The sequence below is a fragment of the Asterias amurensis genome, chromosome 6, assembly GCF_032118995.1.
Source record: "Asterias amurensis chromosome 6, ASM3211899v1".
NCBI lineage: Eukaryota > Metazoa > Echinodermata > Asteroidea > Forcipulatida > Asteriidae > Asterias > Asterias amurensis.
In genome coordinates, this window is record NC_092653.1 from 22,569,057 (window position 1) to 22,590,119 (window position 21,063).

Sequence of the window (21,063 nt, forward strand, 5' to 3'; positions counted from 1 at the left end):
AGGCCATATTCATTTTGCAAAGGGCACTTGTATATGGGAAATTCTTTGAAGAGGCACTAGGGCAAAAACCAGGGCGGTGGAAGCCATGTCTGTCTTCGAACCTTAAAGATGAGTTTCAACGGATTGTACTTGTTGGAAGTTACGTTATTGAAACCCACAGAAGAGAAATGTCCTTCTCTTTGTCTAATAGTCACAATCAAGTAAAAGTCAAGTGAAAACCGCCAAAAGTAGGCCTTTAGTTGCTTTATTTTGCACATTTTCAATTTAATATTATACCCAATCTGATGTGCAGATCTCACTGAACAAAGTATGAGCACTCAATCAAAAAAATAAAATAAAATTTTGTAAATTGCCATCGAATGTGACAAAATATTCACTGTATGGTTGTGAATGGCGATTTTTGAAAACTTGTCAGTCAAGTAGTTTCTTTAGATTTTACCTCAAACAAATAATAATAATTGTTTACCATAAGGTGTAGTGCAATGATGTTATGTCCCTTTAATTACAGGTTAGAGGGGAGGAGGTTACCATCATTTATTACAACCCACTATTGAAGTATAACTTCATTTAACAATACTTGAATTGTATTGTAATTGATGATACAGTAGAATAACAAAGAAATCAAACAGACACAATGCTGGTTTCAACTGATGTTTTATTCTAGAAATAAACTTTTGAAAAGATGCAATTTCTTTTAAGATTTCAGTAACCAGGGCTTAATTTAGCAGAACATTTATGAAACCAAAATATTTTATATTTTAGATAGAAAAATACGATTGCACCAAAACATGTAAATTCAACCGAGCCTTTTCTCAAAGTGCAAACCAAGGTTTAGCATTTGCTTTTGTTGCTAAATATAAGCAGAATAATAAGGTGACAATTTAATGCAACAAAACAGACCTTGGGCCATGTGTCATTAGAATGCCTTAATCTTGAAACTAAAAATACTCATCGTTAAATCTCAAAACTTAGGGTAAATGTCATGCAATTTACAAGAATATGAAAAACTAAATTGGCTACTGTTAATGGCTGGACAGACTTTACCTAAACTAATTAGAATACATTCAGATTTGTTTGACAAAATGTACCCAAGTCAATGCGTGGTTTGGCTTTAAAAGCTTAAAATTTAAAATCTTAATGATTACGCTTTGACATTTTTGTTGTCTTATTGGTATTAATGTATAATAACACAAAATGTGATTTACAAAAATCACTACAACCCAACCAAAAAAATCAGATAATCAGAAAAACTTACATCCAAATTGTTGATATTCCTAACAAAGTTATTGTCAAAAAGAGTCCTTGGATTCTTCAAGCACTAAATTAGAGTTCCAACATGCAAATAACCGAGATAACTTACATTTTGTCTTATTGACTTGCATGTGCATGTGACACATCTTCAATAAGCTTATTGCTAACTATTAAATAAAAGAAGATGCTGAATACATTCTGTACTCTAAAAATTACCCTGGTTAATAAAATATGACTTCATCTTCTTTGAGGTAAATAGATGATAAAACAATGAGCCAATGAGCACACTTTGCTTGACCTTTAAAAGAGGCGCCCCCATCGGGTGTCCTAAAAGTCCAAACATTCCATGTCCCCTTACCCAAAAGAAACAAACAAACAAACCAACAATAGACTGATCCCTCTCCAATGCCATTCTGCACAACTCTGCCGCGCGGGCCAAGCATGTTGGACCTTTCGTTTGTCGGACTTTTCGTTGCGCAATGGGTTGTGATTGGTCAATATCCAATAGCTTAATGGATCCGTCTATTATACATGTACAGGCCCGACCCAATCCCCAACCCTCAAACAAATAAGCACACTTGGGCCTTCATTTTCAAAAAATGTCCAACTCCCCCTGTGTCACCTTGCAACAGGTGGGGTTAGCCCCTACTTTCTTTATACAAAAACAACAAAATTCCTGTGAATGGACATCAAATTCCGTAAATCCCATAACGGGCTACACTTGGCACTCTGCATCATATGCAGTAATGGCTCTCACCCAAACTGTATAAACTCTACAGTGTGAGCCTTCCTACATCCATCCAGATGAACCACTAAATTCCTGTTTTTAACAAATGAATTTCACAAACTATTGCTCAATAAAACCCACTACAACCCGCTGTAACATCACGGGAATGCTTTATTGAAGAAAGAGGCTAATAACACATCCTTTTCCTCTGGCACTTTACACCTGTTATCTCCATGTAATTGCTTTTACTAGAAAGTGTACCCAAGTGGAATACGCACAAATCAGTGGTGCTGTTGAAAACCTCAGGAAAATTAACTACTCATCCTAAAGTTTAATGATCCAAGCAATTCAATATAAACACACCAACTCTGTAAAAAAGATGTAAACTTTCAAAGTTTTTGTGGCCAAACTGGAAGTTCTTTAATTGAGCTTTCTCGTAACGAAGATTTTGATGGATTCATGATACATATTTGTGTTTATGCTGAACTAAGTTTAGAAGGTGGTATGTGTCCACAGTCTCCAAGTTGTCGTAATGAAACACGTCCGCTGGGCCTGATGGCTAACCATGTAATACTAGCGTGATTCAGGCCAATCCGTAGCCATGCCTCAGGTGGGAACTGCATTGCTCTGTAAAACAAAAAACAAATAAATACAAATTAACATTAAAAATGAAAAAAATATTTAATGCCTGACGTTTTCACGCTAGCAGTAGGGTCGAAACAACAGGCCAATATATAATTTGCATTTATACCATCGGTCCATTTGGTTGGTGGGTTGTTTACAACAGCTAATTTTATTTTCTCCATTAAAATTAAAACATATTCCTCAATAATACAGATATAAATTTACTTTGATGAACCAGAACATAGGCCACCATCACTGGGGAACAATAAAAACGTGCAAGCATGTACACACCATGTACAACTCTCAGACAATGACAGGTCTTTCTTTGACCAGAGTGAGGGCACTGTTTAACTTATCAATTTTTCTGATTCTCCCAAAGGCATCTGAAAGCACCCAAATTTGTTCAACAAGACTGTTTTCTTCTTTCTTTCATTATTCTCTTGTAAATTTGATGACGAATTGAGCCCAGGTCTTCACAGATTGGTTATTTTATGCACATGTTGAGATACACCCAGTGAAAGTAGTGATATTTGACAATTACCAATCTTTTCCAGTGCTTTTAATGTAGCTTTTAAGTAATGTGTTCAACACTGTTCATGTAACTAATGTGCATACTCTTAGAACTAACTTATAATACCTGGTAAGCCAGCCCTCATCTAGCCAGCACCCTTAAAAGTCCACAAATTTAAATATTGTCCAACATTGAAGAGTCTCCTCACCTGCAAGCAAAGTATCTGATGACATTGGCGTGACAAACCATAACCTCAAAGCTATCTTCATTCTGTTCAGGGCTCGCTCGGTGGAAGTATTTTCTGAAAGCTGCTTCTATACGAGCTCCGTCCTCGTAAAACTGCTGGAGAGGCACAGGGAAGAGAAGGAATGAAACTTGTGAGAACTACAGATTAGCGGGGAATCAATCAATCAAAGGTCATTTGTAGAGCACCAAAATGAAATAATAATAATAATAATAATAGACCGTTTTTATATAGCGCTTTACACACCCAAGGGGTGTCTCAAAGCGCTTCCGACATTTCTGCCCCTGGTCACTGGGCCTTAAATCATTCCTTAAACCATCTCAGTTTTAATTCCGTGCTCTTAACCACTCGGCCACAACACTTCCAGATTGTAATGGGTATGAGTAAAAAAACTGGTGGTGTTTTACAGAACAGCATTGTTATGATATAGTGTGATGATTGCATAACACTAGCATCATCATCATCATCCGTCGTCCTTAGACGGAATAGCAGAAGCAGCTTTGATGAAGTGGTGCCAGGTTGCTTTGTCCCTCATGAGTTGTTGAGTCTCGTTTTGATTGAGATTTGTGTCTCGGGTGATGGTGTCAGTGTAGCTCATTTTCCTCCTGCCGCGATTTGGATGTCCGCCAGGGGGATTCCAGAAGACCAGATGCGATATAGGTTGATCCGCTGTTCGCAAACAGTGGCCAGCAAACTGGAGACGTCTCTGCATTATGGTCTCGGAAAGTGGTGGTAGATTGCCATAAACCTCCCTGTTTGTAGTATGGTCCCGCCAGTGGATGTTGAGAACTCTACGCAGCAGTTGAGTGTAGCAACCGTTGATGCGATCATTCATTTTTTGTGTTGTTGTCCATGTTTCGGCTCCATATAGCAAGATACTTTCAACACAGGCCCTGAAGAACTTGATTTTGATAGCTCTGTCAAGATCAGACTTCCAGATCTTATCTAATTGGTTACATGCTGACCATGCTTGCGCTTTCCTGCATTTGAAATCTTGGAATGAGTCAGGTAGTGACGAACCGAGGTATTTGAAATCTGAAACAGTTTTAAGTTTCGTACCATCAAGAGTCTGTATACTGGATGTTGGAGGAAGGTTCACGAGGAGAGTCTTCGTTTTTCCTGTGTTTAGATGAAGCAAAGTTGTTCTATCATAACCTTCGCCAATTTCACAGAGGTGCTTAAGCAGAACAATTTGCTTATTATTTTCTGCTAAGCAGAAATTTAACAGGACACCAGTCACAAAATGTATAGTGACGTGGTAGTTTGGTTGGTAACCTTAATCTGGCAAGCATAATTTTGTCATGCTTAGCTACTTTTGTGCTTTTAAGCAGCTTTATAAAATTGGACCCTGTGCAGATGAATGGTTGGTCAACATACTAGAAAACATTGGGAAGAAAAATAACTCATCTTACCCTGATTTCAGGCTTCCAGTGTCCAACAGGTGGTTCAGGTGGAATAGGGGCCCCCTCCCTCAACATGTCGCATTCATCCCTCGGAACATTTGGTAGATGCTGAGCTATTATATCAGCTGTTTCTTTTGCTCTGGCCATAGTGGAATTGTACATTATGGTGTAGGGGTGGTTTAGGTCTTTCAGTCTCTTTCCTGTGAAGTCTGTTTGTTCCCTGCCTTTAAACAGAAAAAACACAGTTATTTAAAAATCATGAAGTGTTTATTACTTGCTTTACTAAAGTCTTTGTCATTGTTTTTTTTATAGTTTTGTTGCTTACTAAAATCTCCCACGACCAGAGACAATTGTGACTTGTGAAAATAAAATAAAACATTGTGAAATTTTTTAATTTGACAATTCCATAACTATCGCCCTCTGTTGGCAGGTGAAGATGTTACATCCGGTGCTAGGGGCCCAGTATAAGTGGTTTAAAACCACTTAGACAGGGCCCCAGTCTTTATCCGCAAGAACAGGTCCCTGCCGCTAGTGATTCCATTGGATACATGTACATGATATTGGATAAACGTGTACAGTGACATGAGCTATGAATGCCCAAACAACACACTCCTGTCACATCCGCAGTAGAATTTGACTGCGTATCTCTATGTGACATGTGTGAGGTCAAAGGAAAATCTACACGCTGGTTTTGGAGGCAGGTCTCTGGCGTATTCATGAGCCTCGAAAGTCTGACATCAGATGTTCAGGCTATTAACCACCTGGCCCAACACGTCACATAACTGTACCATTACCAATAAGTGGTTAGACTGTAGGACTTGCAATCACAAGGTTGTGGGTTCGAATCCCCCAGCTAACTGCTGATTTCACAATGACTAGAATAATTATTGTCGTCTAGTTACTGAATCACAATTTCTTGATTTGTGCAACTCATAATCATAGACGTTAAACCAATGTTTGTGAGAGAGATTGGTCGTTGCCAGCTTGGTGTTTATATCCCCTTGTGGGAGTTTGCCGAATTCCCTTGATGGGAAGATCATCTAAACAAACAAACAAACAAACACCCAAACCACAACAAACAATCAAGTTCAAGCCCATTGATGGATTAAAGAAGTAGTAAATGGGCTTGACTTGAGTTACAATCATTTCTACCTCCATGCTATAATTACCTAAAGCAGTCAAGATTCTCTGGTCATCAGTCAAGCCATCTACATTATAATGTCCATGTCTGATTAGAATCAAGTGACGCGTTGCTGTGGGTTTAATCTTCTGAAGTTTAGCACTGTACTCAGCACCGTCTATCTCAGTCTTGTTTGGAGCGAGCAGACTTGCTGGTTCTCGCCTGCAAAACAAAATCAAAAAGTTAACCAATCATATGGAACATTTGAACAATTATTTGCATGTGCAAAACGATGCAAGGTAATTGTTTGCACATTTTGAGCATTCTCAGGCAGTACCTCATTACTCATTGAAAATTGAAAATACACTGTGCACTAATAAAGACAGTGATATAGTTTTATTTTCAAAGGAAAGCCCTCTTATCGTATACACGTGTAGAGTGTGGCATTGTGCTAAAATAATTGTAGTTATGCTGATAATTTAAAAAAACCTTGATTTATGAATGCCCCCCCCCCACACATATTCATGGTATATAATTATAGTCTACTTACTAAATGTAAATTATAGCACATCGTTATAAAACTTTCAGGCCTACTGCTGGAACCTTAGACACTGATATGTTTTTACATTAGGGTTCTACTAGTTTATTACCACTATCAATTTCTAATAATAATAACATGCTGGACATATTTATAGCGAAAAGATGGTGATATGGATACATCACTAATCAGCTGCATGCAGCAACCACCAATTTTATTATATAAAAAAATAATATTTATGACGTTCTCCTTTCGAAGTAAAGCCATGCATGAGGCATGAGTATTCCTACTTTATTTCTGAAAATTAACTCAGTTGGAAAAGTGACTGCATACAACATGTAATAATGTAAACAGACTTCCAAGAACATCTCAAAAGTTCTTACTTGTCCCAATTGTAATCCCACTTGGTGCTTGGAGTAAAGTTGGTGGTCCACGAAGCCAGTGCAGTGGGGAGCAAATCATCTGGAACCCCGTTGGACTTGTACACCACCGCTGCTGCAGCTACGCCGGTCGTAAGGCCGCAAATAACCAACTTACCGAGACGGTAGCGTGAAGACATAATGCTGCTTTATTTTACCCTAAATGTGAAAATTACTGAAGAAAGTGTGAATGATTTTAAGCGCACTATTTGGGAGAAACCGCATTAAACAAAACACCAAAATATTGCTAATGCTCGAGTGATTTCGTCATTGTAAAGGGCGCCCTCATTTGAAAAAAGGAAGTAAATCGTCGGGTGACCAAGTTAATCATTAACGGTGTTAAAAGGGTCTTCTGGCAGGTACCAGACACATTCCAAACTGCACATGTTTCGTCAAATTAAATTTTGTGTTGTGAAATCCTGAAAGGAGCCGTGAATCTCCGTCTGTAATTAATCTAATTACAAACAAATACAAGTTAGATCATACACACATTGTACTCGTAAGTAATTGATCAACAGTATGGCCGATCCATATGTTTTGGAAGAGTTATCGAACTTTCTTTCCGTGTCCGCCCGTCCCGACTTGAAGGCGAGTGCTCTGCAATACGTGGTGGGTCTAACGTCGTCTGCAGACGGCATACAACTCTTGCAGTCTCACGCTAAGCTCCCGGAAGCTCTCGTAGCTTTAACTCAAGACACGGACGATAAAATTTCGTCAGATGCATTTAAATGCGTCGTCAACTTAACTGCGCATATTGTCGACGGCGGGGAAAGTACAAATTCGTTCGCATCAGACAAGAAACTACTGTCGATTTTGTTAAAGACTGTCGTTGACAGGTCCAACTTTAATTCAGACAACGCGTGTAAAGTATTGACAAACATAACTCGAGATCCATCTGGATGCAGGCACGTTATGGAGGTTTTACAAGAACAAGATTTTCCAGTGAAGTTGGTAACGCTAGTGGAGGCATTTGGTACCAAGGACTACAACAACAAAAATGCAAATTTGGACTATCTTGGAACTGTTTTGTCCAATTTGACCCAGCTACCAGAGGGAAGGGAATTTGTCCTGGATAAAGACAGATGCGTTATACAGAGATTGTTGCCTTACATACACTATCAGGGATCTGGTGTTAGGAGGCGGGGTATTGTGGCTGCATTGAGAAACTGCTGCTTTGAAACAGGTGAAACTGGAAAAAAGTATAGGCTTAGCTTTCCAAATGCTTGTAAATGGATGAGCAAACATCAGCTGTATACCAGTATACAAGAAATATGCAACAAATGGAAATTTTGATGGTTATCACGTTTTTATTCACACGCCTCCTGTCAGTGTCAATATTTCCTATTGATTAGTCTCCACACACAAATACAATGCCATTGTAATTAAATAGTGATTGATTGATCTATTAGAGAGGAATCTGATTAGTGATAATAAGAAGAAAACAAATGTTTGGGAAAAATTTCTGTATGGCGCCACCACTTTTTTTATTCAATATGAAATAACAATAGTAATGTAATTTACCTCAACGAGATATCCCTTTTTGTAAAAGTTAGTGAAAAAGTGGTGGCATGATACAGAAAGTTATCCACTGTTTTGTGTGTTCAGTATGTTTCTCACTTTTAATGAGAATTAACATGTTATTATATTTGACAACTGGTATTCTTACCGTCTTGTGATGATTGTAACCTCTCTGATCCTGTCTAGTCAAGTGTCACATCAATTAAAAGCATGGCCGGTATTAAACATGTTTCCATAACAATGATCTCTTCTTGTGTGCAGACTACCATGACTGGTTGTTAAGTGAAGCAGTGGACATCTTGCCCCATCTTCTTCTCCCTCTTGCTGGCCCAGAGGAACTGACTGAGGAAGAGATGGAAGGAATGCCGGAGGACTTACAGTATCTAGATGAGGACAAGAAAAGAGAGACAAATAAAGACATTAAAAAGATGCTGATTGAGGCAGTCATGAAGGTACAGCTATTGTTTTGAAACCTCTTTCATGGAAATTTGATGACACTTCCAGGAATGTGAAAGTTAAGACTTTTATCTGAAATCAGACTTTTGAAAGTCTACCTAGTAATCATGTTTCTGCATTTTTCTCAAAATAAAATAAGTCTGGCTCTTTTATACATTTTCTAGTGCTGAGGAGTGAGGATACTTTTATACTTTTTTCTAATCATTGGATATTGACAGCTTGTTAACTTCCAAGACAGCATAATTTGACATGAAAGCTAAGAAGGGTGTGCATGTTCAAATTTGCCTAAATGTGTTTTATTTTAAAAATAGAAATTTGAAACTGTTGACTTTGAAGACACCATTCTTTTACACAGATGCAAAAAATTGTGTTAATGTGCAAAATAGTGTATGGACAGCATAGAGCTTTAACTCTAAGTCTGCATAGAACTATACCCCTATGATGGACAGCAATAACCCGTTTCTAAAAATGTACCACCTCCCATCAACGGTGAAATTTATTACAGCCACTTTACTTTCAATTGTGTCTTGCTTTCCTCAGCTATGTGCTACCAAATCAGGACGCAAGGTGGTCCAAGATAAGCGGACATACATCATAATGAGAGAGTACCATCAATGGGAGAAGGAGCCTTCTTTAATGCAACCATGCGAGGATCTAATACAGATTCTTATAGGTGATGAGCCAGAACCAGGAATGGAAAACCTACAGGAGGTTACAATACCTGACAAAATCGCAAAGTCATTGGAAAACACTAGTTAATATCAAGTATTGTTTGAAGCTTTGCATGGTGTGGAGAAATAAGAAGAAACTATAAATAAATAGTAAACTTGCGGCTACAACCATGTGTAAATCTCTTAGGGTGAGTGTTGGCTCTGAAAAGAGCTGGTTGGGTCTCGACGTTTCGAACAGTTACTCTGCTCGTCTTTAAGAGATTTACACATGGTTGTACCTGCAAGTTTACCATTTATTTATAGTTTCTTCTTACTAGTTAATATCATTCTTTAAAAAAAATCAAACTTCATAAGAGATAAAAAATGTCTACTAAGTACAGGTCTGAAAATGCTACAGTACAAGACCAATAAATTATTGATGAATTCTTGTCAAGTCCTTAAACAACAATTTAAATGAGAATTATGATTTAACAATTGAAATGAGAATTATGATTTATCTGCTTAACTCAAGACAATTTTATTTAAGAAACTGTGAATGTCCTTTATTAATAATGCATTGACTTTAGGAAAGGGCTTGTTATGTAGGATACAGTTTGAATATTGAATATGCTTAAAGTGAAGGTATACGTTTGGCAATCACTATTAAAATTAAAGGCAATAAAAACTTTCAGTTAAAAAACCTACAGCAGCTTAAAAATTGTCAGTTTTTATGCCAAAAATGTTGAATCAGGAAGCTTTACTGCCGGTAATGTTTCTTATAAATTGTGTATTCAATTAGGAACTATTCTTCCTGCTTGGACATACCGGTCCGGATTTTCTAAAAGACGGGATAACCTTTTGCAATGCAATTTTCACATGTTAGTTTTATTGTATAAACATCTACATTTTACTTAGGATAAAAACGATTGAACGGTTCCAAAAGCTGTAGGAATGCTTTTGTTTTTTTCCTTTTTTTCTTTTTCTGCCTTTCTTCCTTCAAGTGTACACTGTGCTACTCAATAAGGATAGTGCATGGTATAATAATATGAGTTACCTTTTCTCGTTTATCCCCTGTTTGAATTGTTTTTCTTTTGATATATAAAATGTAATAATAAATAATGAGACATGTATACAAAACAGTTCTCAGTGTTTTCTGTTATGGTTTGTGTTGTTCAGTCAAGACCTAGGCTAAACACAACTTTAGTTGTGGGCCTGTAAGGTAAACCAATTTTGTTATAGTGTATCAGACAATACAAACTAGAATACTAATGATATTCCACAATTCAGCTTTTAACATGTATCAAGTTTTATAATAATAATAATAACAACTTCTTATATAGCGCATTTCACAATAAACCGTATCAATGCGCTTTACATTAGTCCCCTGGTCATAGGGCCAATAAACATCCCTTTAATCTTTCTCAGCTCCCATTAGGGCGTATACAGCCCCGAGCTGCCGTGGCGCTCCGAAAGCTTTTCATTCACAATATCAACCTCTACCCTCGCAGGTACCCATTTATACACCAATAAAGAACACTGATTAAAAATCTTCCTTAGGTTGTTTCAAATAATTCAAGGGAAAACACATTGTCACTACTGTAATGTTTGTATTTTCATATATTTTTGTTTAAATCCACATTAATGCTCTATTAACGAATTTTACTGCCAGACTGCGGCCAATTTGAACAAAACCCATTACTTTTAACACGCAACTCATTCAATTTCATTTGAAAATGGATGCCCTGTTGAGTCGGCATTCAACAGTCAAATTGAGTTACTAAATTTCACAAGTTTATCATTCAATTGTCAATTAAGAGCATTCAGTTTCACAAGGCCGCAAGACGCATTCAAGATCTGGTCAGCCAAATAATAATTTTATCAAACGTGAATAGAAATTCAACTTAAGAATTGTCACAAAGTGTATAGTCTTCAATGCCTAGAGATGAAACGAATCTAAATGAGAAAAAACAAAATCCTGTTTACAAGAAAGCGAAATAGCTAAAAAGAAACCCAAGTTTGATGTCATGGAATTGATTGAAGTTTTACTGAAATTGGCCAGGAACACCTAAAGATAACTTGCGGTAACACCATAGTAAAACTAACTATTTTGGGAAAAGTTAGTTCTGTGAAAAGAAGCGCTGTAGTGAATTATTTTTGTTGAATGACCTTTCGGGTTGAAAGTTATCATTTTACTTTTTGATAAAACCGATTTGGGATCTTTAACACTAAAAAATTGTTATCGGTAAGTGACAACACCCTTGCTGTCGCACATTGTATACAGGTTGTCACAATAACTTTCCCCGTTTCCAGGATTTCTCTGAAAAAAAATCGATACGAAGCGACCACTGAAGGGCGTCAACATACCAACAAATACCGGTCGTCAGGAACTCGGTCCAGGGAGCAATTTTGCACTCACTGATCATTAACAATTAATGTCTTTCGCTTACTTCTCTTTGATTGTATGTCGTCATAGAGACAACAAATGTTAATCTGTTGCTGTTTTTTGTCTGGTGTTGATTATCCGTCGATAGGGCATAATGGGTTGATGGGGAGAAGGTATTGTGCAAAATAGCATATGAAACTTAGCACGCACAAAGGGCTTCTTGAAGGATTTCCGCGCGTGTTTTACCATAGAACAGCTTTTACAGCTCTCTTTAGATTTTTTATGCAATTTATTTTTTCAATACTTTCACAAATTTTACTGTTGAACTCACTAATGGTACAAAAGTCATACTGATTTTGAGAAATATAGAAATAAGTTGTTTCTTTCCCTTGTGAAATGTCTTGTATTCGTCAAATTTCTGCCATACTTGTTTCCATTTGCTCAATTAATTTCGGCTTCAGATTTCAACTTTAGATTTTCCCTTCATGAGTATGGCCCTATTCTTTATTTTCCCCAATATTTTCTCACAACCCATATATTATTACCTTTTGAGAAAATATTGATTAAACCCTCAAAAGTACTTAACTTTGAAATCTCAGTGTTCCCGCCATTATTGATGTTCATAAATGAAATTTTAAGAACGATTAAAATCATTGAAAAAAACACATGATAAAATTCTGTTTTTAAGTTCATCATAAATTTATTTCATCACTCATTCGTTTTCAATAACAAAAATACAGGACAATTAGGGTGCGCACCAAACAAACAAATACAAACACAGAAAGTGACCGCTTAAAAGAAAATTGTGGTTGACGTCAAACCAGTATACTTTGAACTTCAATTACAGATAAAGAAAACTCTTTTTAAAGGTTTTCAGTAATTAAATTTAGAATAAATCATCTTTGACATTTGAGGGTTTTTCACTTTAGGTTACAGTAGAATTGAGAAGACATCGCAATATTTTAATCTGCAAAACTGGTTGTTCTTTTGGTACCAATTGGTGAGCATGTGAACTCTTGATATGGTAATCAAATTGAATCACTGGACTCAATTTGTCTACCATGGCGCGCCGTTGTCCAACATGATCAACAACTGGTGTGGAACTTTCCTTTGCGTTTTTAGCATTTCAAAAATGATGAAACACTGGTCATTATCTCCCCGAATTTCGACTTTTTAAAACAATTTTTGGAATTCCTCCAAAATTATTTCAGTAGCTTTTCCTTCTCCTTCGCTTTTTATAATTCAAAGTGAAAAATCCATCAAATGTCAAAACAAAATGATACTTCCTGATAATTGAAACTATTTCAGGCAAAAAGATATAAAAACTATTAAAGATAATTGTTAACTTCTATATCATTTTGACTTAATACAATGTGGTTTGGTAATAAAATATTTTACAAAATATAACAGTATTTACAAAATCTAGATAATTAACATTGAAATCCTTGGTTGTAATATTTGGATCAGATGATTGTACTACTTCAATAATGTTCATTTGAATATGAATTGCTCTTTCTGAAACTAGATGAATGTATGGATATCTTTAAAAACTTGGTTGTATTAAAACGTAATTTAATACATTGCATGTTCTTTATGGAAACTCAGACAATAGTGAAGATGTAAGATGTTATTTGCAAATTCACCATCAAAAGGAGGCACCCTTTGTTTGTAGGGGCCATTGCAGCCTCCGGGTAAAGGCAATTGGTAGAGCTCGAGATTATTTGGCCCAAAAGTCTCATAAAAGTCAGTAAGATTTGCAGAAAACCTTTATGACTGGTTGAAGAGTGAGCTGAAAGCGACGCAAATGCTCAGGAAGGCTAGGCTGATGTGAGCGAAGGCTGCCCCACAAGTGACGGCCTGGCAGGCAGTGGTATCCTTGGTGGCTCCAGATGCGATAACCTTCCACGTGGCTGAAGACGCTGGGCCAACAGAGGCGCAACTGTAGCTGAAGGAATCACAGGTAATGTCGGTGAGGTCCAGGGTGGCGGCCAGGTCGGACAGGGTAGCTGTGGTGCCGTTGGAGAGGTCGGTGGTCAATTGAGCAGCGGTCAGGGAGACTGAAGTGGAAGCTACCACGGTACCATCAGTGGCGGCATCAGAAAGCCAGATTGTGACAGCCCAGTTGCTGGATCCGCTGACGAGGTCAGAAGCAGCAGTGGATGAAACTTCGATGTCGAACTCAAGAGCCTGGCCACCACCTACGCTGATGACACCATCGTCGGGGTTGGTGATGCTCAGAGAGTCAGCTCCTACATCAACAACAGCTGTAGAGTAGAACAGAGGGAGAACAATAAGTATATTTCGAGAATATGGAACAGTTAACCAAAATAGCTAAGTGCCACGATCAGACACAGCAAGGAATGGTGATCGCTTTCGTTTCTAACACTAAAAAGAGTAGGTCGGGTTAAATTTAACTTATAGGTACAAAATATTTCTGAAATTTGCTGGCGATAATAATTCAGTTTTTCTGTGACATACCTTTGCATACGAAGCTGGCGCAGCTAGTGGTGTTGCTGGTATCAACACCAGACCAGGTAGAAGAGTCAGCAGGTCCGACCACGATGCAGAAGTAGTTGTAAGCGGTACCGTCACTCCCGCAATCTACATTGGTCAAGTCGACGGAAGCAACCAGAGAGGACCATGTTGTGGCGTCATCATCAACTAGGGAGGCACTCTTCTGTCCGCTTGATAGAGTAACGGTTGTTACGCCGACAGCAGCGGAGAGGTCGGTGGTATCTGTTGCCGAGAGTCCAGCCTGGACTTTGTAACGGAGATCGTTGCCGAGAGCGTTGATGACTGAAGCTGCGCCGGAGGTTGGGGTGATATCCAGGTCGAAAGTCACATCGGTTGATCCGCCATCAACGATATCTGATGGACTGCCGATCTCAGAGATGTCAATGTCGACAAACTGGGAAGCTGTAGATGGAAAAAATGGAAATCACTAAATACATTTGCTAAAACTTGTCAATGTGAAATGATGTATAATTATCAGTAATTGGGTTAATTTTGCATACAACAGTTTGAGGTTTCTAAAGTAATTTCTTAAAATGTATTAAAACTTACCAGAAAGCTTCAAGAAGCAAGCGAGCAATACGAAGATGAAGTTGCTGAGAGCCATTTCGTTTTCTTGGTTGGTTATGTAAGGAGGTTGTCTTTAAAAATGTCTAGAAGAAAAACAAATAATGAACACGATAAATAAAATGATGACCAAGTTTGCAAGAGTCTGGAAATGGTTCCGATGTGGTTGGTACCAAGTTAGGTAATGCGCTCATATGTTCCAAAAGTTCTTATCTTTAGGCAGATCGATGGTTGGGATGTTATTAACAAAAGAAAACATTGACCAAATTGTAACCAAGGGCGGATTTTGTTTACTCTTGTTTCACTGTTACCAGGGTGACGATGTGGCAAACACGTGCTCTAGTGTGCGCCAATTTGTGTTTTACCAATGATTTCACCGAAAAAGAAGAGAATTTGGCAATGGTTTCACAAAGAAAAGTTTCATTTTAGATAGTATAAAAATGCAACTATTTCTAAGGACAATTCTAAAAAAGTTTTTTATCATCAATATTGGTATTCAGTTTAAGTCAAACAAAATGTATATAATATCTAAGATAGAAACTAGAATTTGCGGTACAATTCATAACAAAACTAAGTTTCGTAATCGTAATAATCATTATCAATAATCATTACAAAAGTATTGGTGAATGGTTTTGTAAACATGTAATAAAGTAATATTTGGTACAATGCTTAAATATATTTGGGTGTTATGTAGGCCTGGCGTCTCCTGCGCTAGTACATAAATACAAATATTACCAATCATTGTAATTATTTCCCATTGAATATTAAAATATGAACGAATAAATCATCGTGTACAAGTCTATAAATTGTTTTGCATTTTTCGAATACTATATCTTTTTCGTAGTACCTGGATGGTCAACCAGATATTTGTAATAGCTGACACAAAATAACACAAAGGTGAATTCTGCAAAAGCAATAAGTTAAGAAGGAGTTTTCTCATTGGTTAATTGTTTGCTGTACACGTCTGCTATATACTATTCAACACAATGCATTTACATTACAAGATTGGTTAACAGTGACAGGTAAAAACTTACCAAGTATGTGGCTTGGAGACGCTGGGTGTCCGAGGTAAAATATTATTTCACAGTTATTGAAGAGCTCTCAAGATTATGTGTTCCTTTCTTGATGGAGGCAAAACTTGCAAGTGGCTGAGACACGGCGTGCTCAGGTTTCTTATCGGGTCGTTGTTGTTAACAACTGGGCTCCAGGAGGGCCGTTGCCGGGCGAGGGGTACAAAGAGCCCAATACCGCTCGATACTATCATCGGATATACAGCGTTACTATTTGGGTCCCTATGGCAACAATTTAATGATTTCTTTTCTCCTGATACAAAGTTCTCAAGGCCTTAGATTTGCGTACGCTTGTATGCATGCTTGCATACGGTATATGGTTAATATCGTTTACGTATAGTTGAATATGTTGCAGATATCAAAATTGTTTTCATTACCTAAACAAAAATGGAGATATTAAACTGTTTAGGAATCAAAGAATGTTGACCTCTACAAATTATGACCTTTTCATATATTAGACAAGTGAGAATTCTAACAGTTTCTAATGCTGTTTTTTTCGGAAAAAGTCAAACTGGGGATAGAAGCTTCTGTTGAAAGTCTAAGGAGATTGTTCACGGATATTAGGGTGACACAAAGGCCGTGCACACGGAAAACACAGTCCTTCAATTTGTGTACGGGTGAACGATCGGATAAATCTTTACACATTTCGTATAGCACTTTGATGACTAACTTAAAGAAATATCTACATATTATAAGCTTTAGTACATATCATACAGCCTCAGCAACACACACCAGATACCCTCCATCGGATGCAAAATAGAGTTACTTCAATCATGGTTTATATATACAATCTAGCACATAAAGGCCTCATTTCGTATATCGGGTAAACAGTAAAATATATATTGTTTTAAAGAAAAATAACGACTGGGGCTCTTTTGGAGAGCGCGATGATAACTCAAAAGGCAGAGACACTATTGGTAGTTACTCAAAATAATTGTTGGCATAAAACCTTACTATTGGTAATGAGCAATGGAGAGCTGTTGATTGATAGTATAAAACATTGTGAGAAACGACTCAATCTAAAGAAACGATTTTTTTGGAGAAAGATGTAACTTAAAATACTTCAGGTCTGAAGCCTTTTCAGGTATCTGAAATCACACAAAAAAGGGTGTTTTTCTTTCATCATTCTCTTGCAACTTCGATGACGAGTTGAACCCAAGTTTTTACAGTATCATCCCTAAGAGCTTTTTATTATGGGCAAGTCACTCACCGAAAATTACATATACTCAATTTAGTTTAGTTTGTTTGATAAAGAATGGTGACAATGTAGGCTTAAGGCACCAGGGAAAAACCGAGGGATTGGGCCCTGGGGTGGATTTCACAAAGGTACGGTAGTCCTAACTTAGGACTAGTCATAGGCAATGCTAAGAGATAGGACTGGCCCTAAGTTAGGACCAGTAACTCATCATATCTTAGGACTGGTCCTATCTCTTAGCATTGCCTATATAGGACTAGTCCTAAGTTAAGACCACCTTTGTGAAATCCACCCCTGGTCCCTTTATGTTAAAGGCAGTGGACACTATTGGTAATTGTCAAAGACTATAGCCTTAACAGTTGGTGTATCTCAACATATGCATAAAATAACGAACTTGTGAAAATTTGAGCTCAATCGGTCATCGAACTTGCGAGATATGAATGAAAGGAAAAAAACACCCTTGTCACACGAAGGTGTGTGCGTTTAGATGGTTGATTTCGAGACCTCAAGTTCTAAAACTGAAGTCTCGAAATCAAATTCGTGGAAAGTTACCCTTTCTCGAAAACTATGTCACTTCAGAGGGTGCCGTTTCTCACAATGTGTTATACCATCAACCTTCCCTATTACTCGTCACCAAGAAAGGTTTTATGCCAACAATATTATTTCGAGTAATTACCAATGGTGTCCACTGCCTTTAATAAGGGAATTAGTAGCAATTTAAAAATAACAATGATTAGTGTTTGGTGTTTGGGTTAATATGTGTCCACTCTGCTATTGTTGAAGTAGTTTGTATTTTAAAGCCGTATTTGATCATATTATGTATCAATATAGGTCCATATTGTAAAGGTACCATCACATTGTGATATACGTAGGCCACGTCGTAAAAGGTTCATCCCACTGTGATACAAACTGTGCAATCTGTGCTCACTGACATAATTTTGAGGAAAAACTATACATAACTGAATCTTCCTATGTCATTAAAACGGGAGATTTTCGTTCAGCAGAAACCTTACTCAAAACCATTAATAACTTAAAAACTGACTTGTAACAAGCATTGGAGAGCTGTTGAAAGTATATTGTGAGAAACGGCTCCCTCTAAAGTAGCATAGATTTTGAGAAGGACTTCTCACTAAAATAATAAAAGACTTCTAGCCAGAAGTCTTTTATTCATATCTGAAAGCACACAAAGTCGTCCAACAAAGGTGTTTTCTCTTTCATCATTTTCTCGCAACTTTGATGACCAATTGAGCTCAAATTTTCACAGCCTTGTTATTTTATGCTTTAGTTGGGATACACCAAGTGAGAAAACTGGTCTTTGACAATTACCAAACGTGTTCAGTGCCTTTAAGCAGAAAATATTGCTTATACAACTGTATTCTTAGCAGAAATGAGCAGGATACAAAAGTTGTACGCATGACACGGTACTTGTCCTTTCGCATCAGCTCTATCGAAATAGAGTCCCCGAATTTGCAAGATGGGTAATCGATCTCCAGTCTCGGCAATACAAAGACCATTGGGGTGGGTGAAATGTGGCATCTGTGTCTCTCTGTGTATTCGTGCTAACAACATAACAACAAAGAAACATGGACGTCTGAATGGCAAAATATCGATGTTTTTATGTTGTGTTGAAGATGTTATCATTATGCAACTACGGTGATATAGGGAAGGAAGTGGTCCGCGGAGCCTTTTTCATCTTCTTAGTCTCGTATACTTGTGAAAGCAGAATGAACTAGAAATTGAGAGTTTGTGTACAAACTCAGGGTGTTCGGGTGAATGGTCAAATGAGGTCACGTTGTGTACAACATTTGTAGAACATTACAAGAGGTTTCATGTAGTGAAAGAATCTTGTACGTAGCGTTTGTGGTTCTCAAGATATGAATTTTTCAATTATTTACCGTTTATTTAACGTAATGACGTCATCAATGACGTCATCATTCCAAAAAAGTTGCGGGTTCATCTACTCATGAAGGTTCATGTTTATGATAAGTTTCAAGTTCATAGTAGTTTAACATTTTGTTCAAAATCGCACGAAGAAAGATGAGGCGAATCCCAGCGTAGTGGAATTTCAATTACGCGCGCCTTCAACGGAGTCTGCATGTGTATACACAACCCGTAATGCCCACAGCCACGCAGTGCTGCTTTGTCGTAGAGCATGGATACAATGTAGGCCTACATGAACTACACGTACACACACTCACACACCCACAAAACAATAGTAGCATTCACATACATGAATGACGATACTATCTGGTTTCTACGCGTAATGAATGGAGGTCAACACAAACGCGCGCTTTTACGACCAGAAGGCAAAATTCAACTGGCATTATGTTTGTGCAAAAGTTTGAGCAGGATAACTGATCTTCAAACTGATATTCAAATTTTGCGAATATGATATATAGTGCTTGAGATATGAACTTTTGAAATTTTGAACTTCCGGTTTCAACCGGAAGTAAAAGTCACATGAGGTCACGTTGTGCACGACTTTTGTAGCTAATTACAAGACCTTTTATATGCACCAAATATCTTGTGTGTGGCATTTGTAGTTCTCAAGATATGAACTCTCCAATTTTTAGCGTTTTTTTGAACGTAATGACGTCATCAATGACGTCATCATTCCAAAAATGTTGCTGTTTCGTCTACTCATTAAGATCAATATATATGGTAAGTTTCAGGTTCATACAAGCTTTAGTTTTTGCGAAAATCGCGCGAGAACGTTCGAGGAGAAGAACACGCAGAAAAAAAAAAAAAAAAAAAAAAAAAAAAAAAAAAAAAAAAAAAAACAGAACAATAACAATAGTTGTTCGGCTGGTGGCCGAACACCTAATAAATTGTAACAACTACCTTTAAAAAAACTTAAGGCCTACTGTAAAACAAAATTTAGAAAAACGGTACTGCTAACCTGTCTTGATTGGCACTGAGGGTTGTCTTGGGTTTGGATACTTTTTGTACGACACAAAACACAAACGTACACAGATAACACTAAACTTTACACGGTTTAAAAATAATGTTGGTAGAAAACTGCCCTAAAACAATCAGTTACTTGCTGAGGTACTGTAGTTTTGAGAAATGTGAAAACAATTTCACAAAAAATTATTTTCGTCTCATTGATCGAGACGGACAATTATTTTAAGCATGTACATCCGCGACTCTCTGAAAGCTTTGCTCTGTGATTTAAACTTTTTTGCTCTCATAAACTTGACGACAATTATGGAGCTGAAACTTTATACAGGCAAATTATATTACATACATCTTCATTCACAGAGAGTATAATGAATGTCATGGCTAAACACTCGATCTGCAATATCAAGACCCTTATCATTATTCGAACGAAGCAATATTCAATTGAATTTAACCAACTTTCCTTGCAATGGCAAAACTCTTGCGCATGAAAAACTTCGTGAAGTAGTAATCTTCATATGATATACTCGTCTTAAACATTTGATGTTTCCTTGAAATGATAATGGTTTGTGTGTATGGAGGTGCAGCCCGGGGGTTGACACAGATACCAATTGGTGCATCATTTCATATCAAATGCAATTTCTATCTTAAGCAATTAAAGACATTCTTTACAAATGCATTTCGTTGTGACAAGGAGCGTGCCTAGTCTGGATACTTGGACACTCACAATACAAGCAGTTCCTGCGCATAGCAATGGACAAACTATTAATGTATCAATTATTTGTGCAGTATCCTAACGATGAATAGAGCAAAACAGTCGAAACGTTGAAACCAATTAAGAACTCCCTCCACGTTAGTAAGGTTACTAACGATCCTCTATAAGCTTTAGTCCCATCCGCTTTTCTACCGCAATAGCAGGACAGTTCTTTTCAGAACTGAGAAGTCTCCCGAAATAAAAAGTCTACTCCGCGGTAGTAA

General features: G+C 37.4%; 3 protein-coding genes across 4 annotated transcripts; 1 reads left to right on the forward strand and 2 right to left on the reverse strand.

The window, feature by feature from the left end:
* Positions 1-720: 720 nt before the first annotated feature.
* LOC139938835 (serine/threonine-protein phosphatase PGAM5, mitochondrial-like) lies at positions 721-7,122 on the reverse strand. Of its 2 annotated transcripts, none has more exons than XM_071934477.1 (5): positions 6,802-7,122; positions 5,930-6,102; positions 4,770-4,984; positions 3,322-3,452; positions 721-2,605 (listed from the first exon to the last, which is right to left on the reverse strand). In XM_071934477.1, exons 1-5 carry the CDS (start codon positions 6,975-6,977, stop codon positions 2,455-2,457), a joined length of 846 nt encoding a protein of 281 aa, XP_071790578.1. In that variant the 5' UTR covers positions 6,978-7,122; the 3' UTR covers positions 721-2,454. The 2 variants fall into 2 exon arrangements, with proteins under 2 accessions (XP_071790578.1, XP_071790577.1); XM_071934476.1 differs by having other exon boundaries at positions 3,322-3,455; positions 6,802-7,118.
* A 76-nt stretch (positions 7,123-7,198) lies between these two features.
* On the forward strand, positions 7,199-10,572 carry LOC139938834 (protein HGH1 homolog). The gene is made up of 3 exons (XM_071934475.1): positions 7,199-8,020; positions 8,617-8,807; positions 9,352-10,572. The coding sequence occupies exons 1-3, from the start codon at positions 7,357-7,359 to the stop codon at positions 9,568-9,570; spliced, it is 1,074 nt and encodes a 357-aa protein (XP_071790576.1). The 5' UTR covers positions 7,199-7,356; the 3' UTR covers positions 9,571-10,572.
* Positions 10,573-12,519: 1,947 nt separating this feature from the next.
* Positions 12,520-16,083, reverse strand: LOC139938500 (uncharacterized). Its single transcript, XM_071934064.1, has 4 exons — positions 15,957-16,083; positions 14,908-15,008; positions 14,323-14,760; positions 12,520-14,108 (listed from the first exon to the last, which is right to left on the reverse strand). The coding sequence occupies exons 2-4, from the start codon at positions 14,960-14,962 to the stop codon at positions 13,612-13,614; spliced, it is 990 nt and encodes a 329-aa protein (XP_071790165.1). The 5' UTR covers positions 14,963-15,008; positions 15,957-16,083; the 3' UTR covers positions 12,520-13,611.
* Between the last annotated feature and the right edge of the window lie 4,980 nt (positions 16,084-21,063).

What these genes read in the sequence shown, in the direction of transcription:
- LOC139938500 (XM_071934064.1), bottom strand. Translation starts at nt 14,962, where the DNA reads ATGGCTCTCAGCAACTTCATCTTCGTATTGCTCGCTTGCTTCTTGAAG. An exon ending in TTGCTTCTTGAAGCTTTCTG is followed by an intron (nt 14,761 to 14,907) that starts GTAAGTTTTAAT and finishes TTCCATCTACAG; the next exon opens with CTTCCCAGTTTGTCGACATT. An exon ending in CGCCAGCTTCGTATGCAAAG is followed by an intron (nt 14,109 to 14,322) that starts GTATGTCACAGA and finishes TCTACTCTACAG; the next exon opens with CTGTTGTTGATGTAGGAGCT.
- LOC139938834 (XM_071934475.1), top strand. Translation starts at nt 7,357, where the DNA reads ATGGCCGATCCATATGTTTTGGAAGAGTTATCGAACTTTCTTTCCGTG. An exon ending in AAACTGCTGCTTTGAAACAG is followed by an intron (nt 8,021 to 8,616) that starts GTGAAACTGGAA and finishes TCTTGTGTGCAG; the next exon opens with ACTACCATGACTGGTTGTTA. An exon ending in TGATTGAGGCAGTCATGAAG is followed by an intron (nt 8,808 to 9,351) that starts GTACAGCTATTG and finishes TGCTTTCCTCAG; the next exon opens with CTATGTGCTACCAAATCAGG.
- LOC139938835 (XM_071934476.1), bottom strand. Translation starts at nt 6,977, where the DNA reads ATGTCTTCACGCTACCGTCTCGGTAAGTTGGTTATTTGCGGCCTTACG. An exon ending in TGGGATTACAATTGGGACAA is followed by an intron (nt 6,103 to 6,801) that starts GTAAGAACTTTT and finishes TTTGTTTTGCAG; the next exon opens with GCGAGAACCAGCAAGTCTGC. An exon ending in ACTGGAAGCCTGAAATCAGG is followed by an intron (nt 3,456 to 4,769) that starts GTAAGATGAGTT and finishes GTGCCTCTCCAG; the next exon opens with CAGTTTTACGAGGACGGAGC.